This window comes from Vipera berus, assembly GCF_964194415.1.
Source record: "Vipera berus genome assembly, chromosome: Z".
In the NCBI taxonomy this organism is placed as follows: Eukaryota; Metazoa; Chordata; class Lepidosauria; order Squamata; family Viperidae; genus Vipera; species Vipera berus.
In genome coordinates, this window is record NC_138205.1 from 34,063,821 (window position 1) to 34,075,620 (window position 11,800).

At 37.4% G+C, this 11,800-nt stretch overlaps 1 protein-coding gene across 1 annotated transcript; it reads left to right on the top strand.

Moving 5' to 3' along the window:
- Window positions 1–391: 391 nt before the first annotated feature.
- Window positions 392–11,568, top strand: SNF8 (SNF8 subunit of ESCRT-II). The gene is made up of 8 exons (XM_081343621.1): window positions 392–557; window positions 2,496–2,546; window positions 2,976–3,114; window positions 3,943–4,047; window positions 6,180–6,252; window positions 8,071–8,212; window positions 9,060–9,134; window positions 10,198–11,568. Exons 1-8 carry the CDS (start codon window positions 504–506, stop codon window positions 10,333–10,335), a joined length of 777 nt encoding a protein of 258 aa, XP_081199747.1. The 5' UTR covers window positions 392–503; the 3' UTR covers window positions 10,336–11,568.
- Window positions 11,569–11,800: the final 232 nt, after the last annotated feature.

Below are 11,800 nucleotides of genomic sequence, written 5' to 3' on the forward strand. Positions count from 1 at the left end.
TTACAATATTAAAGTGCCTATTTTCTGGCTTTCATCTGGTTGTTCCGAAAGCGTGCAGCATTTTATCATTATAGTTCTGAACATCCTTCCTCGGCTGACGTCCACCAGTGCTGTTACAGTCCCGCACGGAAGTTTGTGCATCATGGGGGCTGCAGTCCGGTGCCTCTAGACAGCAAAAGGTTGGGGGAGGTCGATTGAAGATGTCACAAGGGCTTTGGCGAAGATTTCTCTCTTTAGCCTCCGTTCCCTTTTTAGGATTTTAGTATCAGACAAATAAAGTGGAAGAAACCTTCTACCTTTCAAGTCAAACAGCTTATTTGTTGGAGCGATGAGCGAATTGAAGAAAATTATCAACCCAGGCGAACTTCCTGCTTGTCGCATGCTGATGACGTACTGAAGAGGGACGAAGTTAGTCATATGATCAATTGCCTCTAGTGCTGCCTTCCTCCTCGAACAGTTCAGATCCAAAGGCTGCTTTCTCCTTCTCCCTCCCCCGTGCAAAGATGCACCGCCGGGGCGTGGGGGCCGGCGCCATCGCCAAAAAAAAGTTGGCAGAGGTGAGGTCCTTTCCTTCAGACGAGTGAAGTTCCTCTTTCCTCTCCCGCTCTTACCTATGCTATCCTTTCCCGAAGAAAAGGGTTTCACTTCCTAGCGAAAAGTGCTGGGAGTTTTCTGGTTTCCGCCTCTGGGATGTCGTGTATCCAAATGGTGAATGGGCCTGGGTCGGCGCTGAAGAGGAATAGAGAATAGGAGGAGGGGGGGGGGAGGAGATACTTTGCACATGCCCAGAGGTATATTCCTCTTCAGTAATGATTGTGCTAGAAATTAACCATGGAATTTCTTATTTTTATTATTATTCAGTTCTATTGCTAATCAGCTTCTTTTCTGCTCCGGAAAGTTAGTCCACTTCGCATTCTTTCTTTAACTCATCTCTGGAAAATGATTACATCCCATTTTCCTTTATTAATTATCCATACTTTAGAAGGACTGATATTCTATCAGATTTATTTATCAAATGTATATGCTACTCACCTCATGGTTTGAAGTGACTAAGTGGCTTACAACATAAAAATATGAATGTAAAAACTATTAAGTATAAAAACAGATTAAAATTACAAAGTATTAAAACTAGAGAGCAGAAGGTGGTGATGACTTCTCTGTTATTACAGTAGCCACCCCCAGCCAATAGCTTATCTTTCAAGACCCCATGCCATCAGGCATAGGCAAGTTTTAAGATATTTCCTGAAGGTCAGAAGGGTGGGGACAGACATCATCTCCTGCAGCAAGATGTTCCAAAGAACAGGACCATGCAGAAAAGGCTCTTCTGTATCCCACCAGCCACAAGTCCTTGGCTGATGGGGTCCACAGTAGGCCGCTTCTGTCAGCATGAGGAGAGCAGGAGGGCATACTTAGCTTTGCCTTGCAGAAGGAAAGAGATTCTAGGTGACAAATTTTTCTAACCATCAGTTTTCTAACCATTCTCAATATTTTGTGGTACATCCTAAAAATGTATTATCTGGCTGGATTTGCCAGAGTAAAGATTGCCTTGAGTAGAGGTCAATTCCCAATGCCTTAATGTTCTTACAGGGTTTCAATTCTTCAGGGTAACCTATAGCCTTGACATTTCCTTGAGGTCTCTCATATATGTTCTAATCAAGTCTATTCTCACTTAGGTTTTTGAGATCAGCCAAGGTTGGCTAAATGCTACCATTGAATCCCTTAAATTGACTACAATCAATGGCCCTGGTGAGGGTGGCTCATATATTTTATATAGGGCTGACTTTGAAGCCACTTGGAAACTGCAGTTGGGGCAAAATGCAGTGAGTTAAAGCTACTATAGATGTTTTACATCTGCATTATGGCCCCTACATTGGCTTCCAATACTTTCCAGTGCAATTCAACATGCTGGCTTTTAAAAGTTAGATATAGCCTGGCTCCCAAGAACCTTCAGGACCATTTCTTTCCAAGGAATTGGCCTGTCCAGTATGGTTCTTAAAGGAACAATTATTAATTTGTTCCTCATAGGAATGTTTATGTGGTGGTGCTGGGTAGAAATTATAGTACTGATCTTACAGACTCTAGTTGCCTCTTGTGAATAAGTCACTCTCAATCTCTGTATTTGCACAGCATACTAAATTGTAGACTCTTTGTCTACAGAACAGTGACCATGTAAAGAATAAGGCCATATTGAGCATAGCATGTTGTGTGAGACAGACCATCATGTTACATCAGAATGGGGTTTGCTTGTTACATGAACATAGCTGCTCTGGTTTTTTTTTTACCATGGTTTTGGTTTAGTATGTTGTGCAATCATAGTTAACAAAGCTTTATATAAATATTTATGGAAAATGATTTTCTCATGTAGTAGAAAAATTAAGCCTTCAGTATCAAAATATGGAGAAAATCTATGTGATCACTAAGAGTCAGTATGAATAGCACATAATATGACTAAGATTATGAGCAATAATATTAAAATTAATGATTTCTTTTCTTAGGCCAAATATAAGGAACGTGGGACAGTTTTGGCTGAAGACCAGTTAGCCCAGGTAAGATAAGAAAATGTCTACATTTGTTTTTTGAATTGGATGGATATCTTTAGCTCTAATCCCAGGCATTAAGTTGTAACTCTAAGCTTCTATACAAAATGTATATATAATTTATGGAACTTGATTACAGGAGGTGTTGAAATGATCAAAAATTTCAGCAGGTTGGAGAAAAGATTAGAAAAGTTCTATGTAGAAAATGTGTAATAGTAATATTTAAACACCTGCAAACTTCCTATAAATTCTGGTCTTTTTCAGTAGATTGTTTCTTGGGATAGATCATTCATTGAGTTAAAGCATTATTTTGAAAACTGATATTTGAATTGGAGAATTCACAATAACCTTGAATTGTGAAGGTTATTTAAAAGATTCTGTAGTATTTCAAACCAGCTAATTTTGTTACTCTATTATCTTTTCCAAATACATTTACAGATGTCTAAGCAGCTGGAGACGTTTAAAAGTAACCTGGAAGAGTTTGCTAGTAAACACAAACAAGAAATCCGTAAAAATCCTGAATTCAGAGTCCAGTTCCAAAATATGTGTGCAACAATTGGTGTTGATCCACTAGCCTGTAAGCAATGGGGAAGGAGTGGAAATCTTTGATGGGGGAACCATAGCTCCTCAGTTGATGTTGAATACAACTAGCATTTCTTGGTTAGCTGCAGGTATTGGTAATTAAGCAATATCTGGCCTTCTCTGTGCTTTAGATATAAAGATGGTCTGTGCTGAGTATTATTTACAGCCAACAAAAATTAAAATAAAGAAATAACCATGAAACTTTTTTAGCAGATGGGAAATCTCTAGAATAGCCTAGTAAATCAGTCCACAAGTATGACTAATCTTCAGAGTTTTTCTCCCAAAATCATGCTAAGGTTTAAAGGCCTTAGAGGAGTGGGAAATCATGTAGAAATGCAGGATTATATGATAGTAAAATAGCTTCCTACCACAGAAACTGAAAAAGTATGGATGCAGCAATACAAAATGGATGGCAGAATGAAGAACATATTGTTTATTTCAGTGTTTCTCAACCTCACCAACATTGAAATGTGTGGACTTCAACTCTAGGATGGGGAATTCTGGGAGCTGAAGTCCAAACATCTCAAGTTGCTGAGGTTGAAAAGTATTGTTTTATTCCATCCTTTATCAGCTTCTATTCACATACATAGAATTCCTTGTCATCATTGGCAGCAAGGTGAGCTGTTCTTTCTTTGCCTGTTTCAGTAGGAAATGAACATAAAAGAGGAAATGGATCAGCATTAGACAGCAAATAGTTTCTAAAGCATAAAGAGAGGCAGTCATAATTTCCCTTTAAGGACTAGGAGACCTTGGTGAGGGGAGGGATATCTCTGAGAAAATGCATAGCTCATTTTTTTCCTAAAATAACATACTTTTTTTGCAGCTGGTAAAGGATTCTGGTCAGAAATGTTGGGTGTCGGAGATTTTTACTATGAGCTAGGTGTCCAGATTATTGAAGTCTGCTTGGCTCTCAAGCACAGAAATGGAGGTAAGTGTATTTAGTAATTCACATGCAGGGCCCAATTTTCTTCTTCCGAATTTTATTGATAAAATGCTCTACATGTAGGAGGCCTTCAACTTCCATTCCCACCTATCTCCCCCTACCAAATTAATGTGTTTCTTAGGCCTTTTTTTGTTTTTCTGGAATGTTAAGGAAGAGGGAGGCCCTCATATTCTCACCCCCTCCCCCTTAAAATTCAAATGAAAGTTCATTTTTTCCCACCTGGCGTGGTAAGGTTACTTCCCTTCCTTCCCAAGCCTTGGAAATTTGAGTTTCTAAATTACAACCCCTAAGCCCACTTTCATTGCCCATTTCTGTAATAATATGCTTTTGTGATTATCATAGCTTGCAAACCTTTTGGGTACCCTAATGTTGTCTTACAGAAATATTAACAATCCAGTGTTATGTATCATAACTAAGAAATTAATTCCATTAATAAGTACGTATAACCTAGTATAAAATCCTCACCACTTTTGCTACCAAGTAATCTATTTTTGGAGACACTTAATTTGAGAGAGTAGCCTTAAAAGCTTTACACATATCTACTATGCTGCAGCCTGTTTCACACATTCTGCTAAGTCAAGAGGGGGACACTGTGCAGCCCAGTAGCTCTTTTAAAGACTCCCAGAGTGCTTGTTTGCAGAATTAAAAGTCAAGCTCCCATTTTTCTCCCCAAAACAATGAGAATTTTGACTGTGTCTGCTTTAGTGGCTTCATAACATGGCTCTATGCTCATATTTTCTTTAAAAGAATTGCACTGCAATCCTATACACATTTATTCAAAAGCAAATTTAACTGTGAGGGTGAAAGTTAATTCTCTGAGCTTGTGGGTTGGTTTCTGAACATTTATTTACCAGGCTAAATAGCATCTTCAGCGGAGTTAGGGGGATGTTGGTGTCAGTGTTCTTCTATAAAGGCTTCAGGTGTGGGTATGTTGAGTGAAGGTCTGTGATGGTCAGAGTGAGTCTTGTAATGGGTCTTGTGATGGGAAGGTTACCTCAGGTCAGGGTTATTGGGAGGTGAACTGGTGGGGGGGCTTGCATGGATTGGTTGAGGGTCAGTGCTGTCTTTGGTTGGTTGTGTGGTTGATTTGGATTTTGGATTCTGAGAAGTTTATAGGCTGATTGTAGGTCGATTTGTCTGTTGATCGAATTGCTTCTGGAGTCCCAGGCTTCAAAGAACTCACAAGCATGGTGGATAGTAGCATGGCCAATGATTTGTGTGTTTCTCCAATCAAATTGGTGCTGTTTGGTGTCAGTTTGGGTAGCGATTAAGGATTTGGGATCATGGCATTTGACTGCCAGCTGGTGTTTATGGATCTTGGTTTTTAATTGACATTGATTGCAATGGTTACAGTTTATTTTTGTAGATTACAATGTTTCTTTCATCCTTCTGTATAATTCCTGGTGGAGTGTGGCTGTGGGTTTGTAGGCTATTGCTATTCCTAGGGTTGGAGAATTTTGGCTGTCATTTCTGACACCCTTTTGTGTATGATAAGGTTAGTTTTTGCACAGTAGTTGGCTGTGTGGTGTGTGGTTTGGGTGGTGTGTGTCAGAATATGAAGTTTTTTTGGATAGCTGTTATGGAGAAAGACATCAAGCAGTCATTTCTCTTCTGCTTTTCTTAGTGTTGTGGTACTGCAGTGTGTCCTGGCCCTTCTTAAGAAGGTTTGGACACAGCTTTTGGGTGCGATGGGGTGGTTGATTGCGAAGCTGAGGATCTGGTCCATGTGTGTTGGTTTGCAATAGACGTTGGTTTCCAGTTCTTCATTGTCTAGTCTCCTTATGTCGATGTCCAATCCAACTGTATTCAATGGAACTTACATCTTGGTAAGCATCTATGGGATGGCAGCAAAATTGTATGCATGCCTATTAAGAAATGAGCCTCATTTATTTAGTGGGATTTATCAGAGATTCTATATATATCAGCCTTCTTTAACCTAGTTTCCATTGAGACTACAACTCACTAAAGTTTTGACTAATATGGGGTTACAGTCCTGATATCCACAGATGGCAAAAACTTGGGGAAAATTGGTTTATACAATTACAGTCTTAATTTACAGAATCTTTGGTAGGATTCAACTTTTCTTACAATTTGCCTCATTTCCTTTCTCTCTCTAGGATTAATAATATTGGATGAACTCCATCAACAAGTGCTCAAAGGAAGAGGAAAATTTGCTCAAGATGTTAGCCAGTAAGTTTGCATTCATGGCTGTAATTTTTGCAGGGGAGTGGGAGATTGTAATTTTAACAATTAATGAAAAAATATGCAGATTATGTTAACCATAATGATTATGATTAACATTATCTGCCACAACCACAGTATTTTCATTAGTGATTAAGTTTTCTTGTTGAGGTATAGTTACAATATATTGTATAAAAATGAATACTTTGTTGTACCAGACATGCATACAGTTGTTTTTCAAACTTGGCAACTTTAAGCTTTATTGACATAGGGAGTAAGCTGTATACAAAATACCTGCTAAATAGACTGATTGAACAGATACTAGGCAGATTATAGCAGAAGAGCAGGCAGGTTTCAGAAAGGACCACAGTACTATAGATCATTGCTTTATTTTACAACACCTTACAATAAATAGATTGTTGTAAAGGTAAAGGTTCCCCTGCACATGCGTGCTAGTCGTTTCCGACTCTAGGGGCCGGTGCTCATCTCCGTTTCAAAGCCGAAGAGCCAGCGTTTGTCCGAGGATGTCTCCGTGGTCATGTGGCTGGCATGACTAGACGCCAAAGGCGCACGGAACGCTGTTACCTTCCCACCGTAGTAGTCCCTATTTTTCTACTTGCATTTTTACGTGCTTTCGAACTGCTAGGTTGGCAGAAGCTGGGATGAGTAACAGGCGCTCACTCTGTTACGCGGCACTCGGGATTTGACCCGCCAAACTGCCGACCTTCTGATCGACAAGCTCAGCGTCCTAACCCACTGAGCCACCGCGTCCCTTATTAATAGATTAATAGATTGTTAGGCAACAGTAAAAATATTTATATGCAACATTTATTGACTTATCATCTAATGCAATAAATAGAAAGACTATCTAATATCTACATTACGTGAAGACACTTACATGCAAGTATGGATAAATCACAAAGGCTCCCTAATAAATCAGATTAAAACTACAAAAAGTGTCAGGATTATATATATTGGACCCTGTTCTCTTTAATTTTTAAATAAACAACATTGTAGAAGAGTTTAAGAATCCTTTCTTTCTTGCCCCCTCAATGGGAACCAGAAAGGCCCCTATATTACTATATGCATACATGATATTCATATCAAAAACATTAATTGGAATTAAAAGAATCCTGACAAAATTTGGCACCTACTGCAGGAAAAAGTATTTACAGATAAATTATTCTAAAACCAAGGTTTTTGTCAAAAGACCAGGAGACATGGATTTACCCTAGATGGTGAGGAGACAAGTGGGAAGGGACAAGTGAGGTCATTTAAATATTTGGTTATCCAATTTGCTGAGGCTGTACCATGAAATCACATATAGCATCAAGAAGGACAATAGCCATGAGAGCCATTTGCTCCTTCTCCTTGAAAGGAAGACAATTAGTACAATCTATCCTCAAGATCTTTTCTAGGAAAGCAATACAAGAGTTAATATACGGGGAGTAAAGTCTGAAGGATTTCTCAGAAAGACATGTTGAGCTGCCCCCCTTTCTCTCTCATAGCCTATCTCTCACAGTAAGGAGTTATACAAGTTCCAAGTTCTCTGTATCTCACTGCAAATATTATTTTGCCATTGTTTGAATTTTTGAGGGTCAACATTGGCTTCTTAACATCTTTACAGCCATAAAGTCTAGAAATTTGTCTTTTTGTGTATAGGCTTTGACACAAATACTGTCATTGTTGAGAATTCATTCTGCATTTCCCAGAGCAATTTTCTGTGTATTTTGAGTAAGTGATTTTGAGGAATTGAAACGTATTGCCTTGGAAATAGTTGAAAATTTCTGTTATTCGTGCCTTATTTTTCCTCTTCTGATTCCACAGAGATGACCTTATCCGAGCAATTAAGAAGCTGAAAGTTTTAGGAAATGGCTTCGGGATTCTTCCTGTTGGTGGGACATACCTGATCCAGTCTGTACCAGCTGAACTAAACATGGATCACACTGTTGTGATACAGCTTGCTGAGGTGCCTATTCTAGAAAAGAATGAGTGAAAGGAATCATGAATGTGATTTATTCTGATTTAGCCAGTTGTAGAAAGTTTTTAAAATTTAACATGAAAGTAAATAAGTACTTCTGCATGATGAATTGGAGATTTGAATAGGAACTACAGCAGGAGAGATAAATTCAGGAATTGTATGATATAGTTTGCAGTCCTATATGTTTGTTGCATCCTACATTAAAAATATAAAAAATAAGTAGTTGGGAAACTTATTTATGGCAATATAAAGATGAATGCATTTAATAATTACTCATGGATCACAATTCCTTTAATCTAAGATATATTATGCTTATTTCACAGAACTATGCACATGAGCTATGCACTTAAACCACATGCAGTTAATAAACCAGGACCAAACTATCATTTCAAACTGTTTTATTACCCTAAATAATTATTCAAATTTCTGTTCATGCTAAACAAAAAAAGATGTACGTTTCGTATTAGACAGCATATGAACAAAGCAATTCTTTTATCCAACCTGCACTGTTCAGTCTTAGCTGTTCTTTCCCCAGGCAAATTTTAGAATTCTGTGAATTAGGCTTGAGTGAGTGCTATTTTGCATGAAACTGGTTCCTCATAATTTCATTAGGAGAAAATCTGGTAAGGAAATCTTTTCTAAAATCAATTTAAAATTGGAGATATTGGGATGTTATTCGATGTTTGGTCATGCAAAACACATGCTCTGCTTTTAGTATATCTTCTCCCAAACAGCAGTCACTAAATGTATTTTATTCTCTTTTTATTTTTTATGCATTCTTTTTCTGCCTTGGCAAATTTACTGAAATCCTATTTTTTCCCATTCTTAATTTCAGAAAAAGGGGTATGTGACTATAAGTGAAATCAAGTCCAGTTTAAAGTGGGAAATGGAACGAGCCAAGCAAGTGCTGGTATGTCAGTAATTTAGACCAATAAAAAGAACTGCCTGAATTTGGTAGTTTAAAATTCAGATTCTTAAAAAGTTGGAAATACTGTTTTCTCCAGAGGCTGATAATATTTACAGAATCCTCATATGGCATCTGGTTTAATTAATTAATTAATGGGACCACCATAACACTATATTCTGTAATATTTCAGTATTTGTTCTTGAAATCTTTCTTGTTTCTAGGCAACCATCAGAGCCATGAGATTTGGGGCAAGATCATTGAAATAGGCTTTTTCAACTTTTTTTTAAAAAGTAATAGTATGTATCTGTTACTGTTTGAGATGACTCAGTGGTATAAAAAAAAGACTATTGAGCTTTCCATTGTGTCAAGATATCTATAATTATATAATTATTACCTACGGGAACACCTACTGCCGGCGTCAACTTCCCTCCGTCCTGTACGTTCCCACAGAGAGGCCCTCCTCAGGGTACCACCGGTCAGAGAATGTCAGCTGGTGACCCCCAGGGGGAGAGCATTCTCGGTGGGTGCACCAATCCTTTGGAACCGCTTACCGGCTGAACTCCGGATGGCCCCCGACCTTCGCTCCTTCCGGCGTGATCTAAAAACTTATCTATTCGAACAAGCCGGCCTGGCCTGATGGGTTTGGGTTTTAACATTATTTTAACTAACCTACAACATTGGGCAGAATCATTCAACTTTAAATCTTGTAACCTGTATTCTTATTTTTATTGCCCTGTACACCGCCCTGAGTCCCTCAGGAGAAGGGCGGTATATAAATCAAATAAATAAATAAATAAATAAATAAATAAATAAATAAATAAATAAATAAATAAATAAATAAATTAAATAAATTAAATAAATAAATAAATATGAATTTCTCCCCATTTGGCATTTCATTCAGTCTTTTGTTTCCACCTTCTCTTCCAAATATGAGTCAGTATTCCATGGTGACTAAACATGCTCACTACTTATGACTGTTCATGCCACCATCCACTTACTTTTGGTTACTGTTTATTTCTTTGTTCTCCCTCCTTCCCCAACAAATATATTGTGTGGCTTCTTACAGGATCATTTGTTGAAGGAAGGGATGGCCTGGCTTGATACACAAGCTCCAGGAGAGCCACAGTATTGGCTACCTGCCCTCTTTACAGAACTGTACTCTCAGGAAATCACACCAGAAGAAGCAAAGGAAGCTTTACCTTGACAATATCAAAGATGAGTAATAACTGAACATTTGCTGATTGTTAATATGGTAACATTGAACAGTAGTTATTATTTTGGATCTTAAAATATTTATAAGAAAATACCTGCTTTGCTAATACCTAATTTCAGCATGTATTTGATACTAAATGTGGATTTCTGCCAAATGAAGATTTTTATTTCATTAGCAAGTTTCTAGTTCTTGTAATGAGGATGAGATGGCAGGAGGGAATCTGTCCAAATTTGTAGCCTTTTCTTTCAGTTATTGTAAATGTTTAGAATCAGGATTGATGTCAGATGCTGAAACTGTTTGATTTCTTTTCATTCACTTATCCCAAGTTTGTTGAGTATTATATTAACTGTATACATACTGAATCCCTTCATTTTTAAAGGGGTCTGTTTCTGTATGATGAAATAGCTGGACTTCTTTATTGCTACTTGGATTTTGGGTAAAGGACCAAACTATTATTATTATTTCCAACTTATGTATCATTGGAGGTTTGCACAATTTCATTTAAAAAAAAAAGCAGGAGTATCTTGAAAGACAGTTTAGAAAGTCATGGGTAAAACTTAGTCCAATTTCAGCCATTCATGCAGTCAGGGTTCCTCTGACCTGAGATACTGTATGAAAACATACCTTCACAACCGTAACCATGTTGTGCCTTAGCATGTTGAAATCTGTAAACAGTAAATATATTCTTCCATATTTGTGCAGTGCACATAAAAATTTGAAATTCATAAAGCTATGTATTAAACTTCATGTTGTGGGTATAAAATTTTATTGACCATTTTAAAAACCATTGACTGCATTGAAGTCTTACTGATTTCCATCAATCTATAAGCTTATAATTCATGGATATAAAAAACAGACAGGATAAAACTTACTACTCATGACTGAAAAGTTACTTAGGCTGGTAGAAGAATTTTCTTTAGCTATATTCACAGATCATGCTGTGCGGAAGAAGAAACTGCTTCCTGTAATATCCTAAGAATCATCTTATGACTTCATTCAAAATACAAGGAAGAATTTATCGGGGATAATTTATGTGCAGAGTTGGACTGCTATAGATTGATGCCCTATACAGTGGAGTAGATCTAGAGACAGCTGTTTATCTAGAAAATGCAAGCAATTGGCTAATGACTTCCCACAAAAAAGTATCGGACAAAGTCATACTGTAGTACAGGAACTCAATCTAAAGTGTTTTACTTCAGGGATTTTCAGAATTTTTTGGCCTATTAGTCATTTTTTTTCCAGAATTTCCTATTAAGAGGTGAAACAGTACTGATAAAACATTGGCAATAAAATGAAGAGTAAATGTTTATTTTAAATGCAAAATTAACACTTCCAATGTACAAAAAATAAAATCTGAATTTCACATTAATTTGGAAAGTTTGTTAATCAAGCAGATCAGTGATTTGGGCATTTTTCTTGTTATCCAAAAATGTACAAAAAAGTCGTTTTCACACAC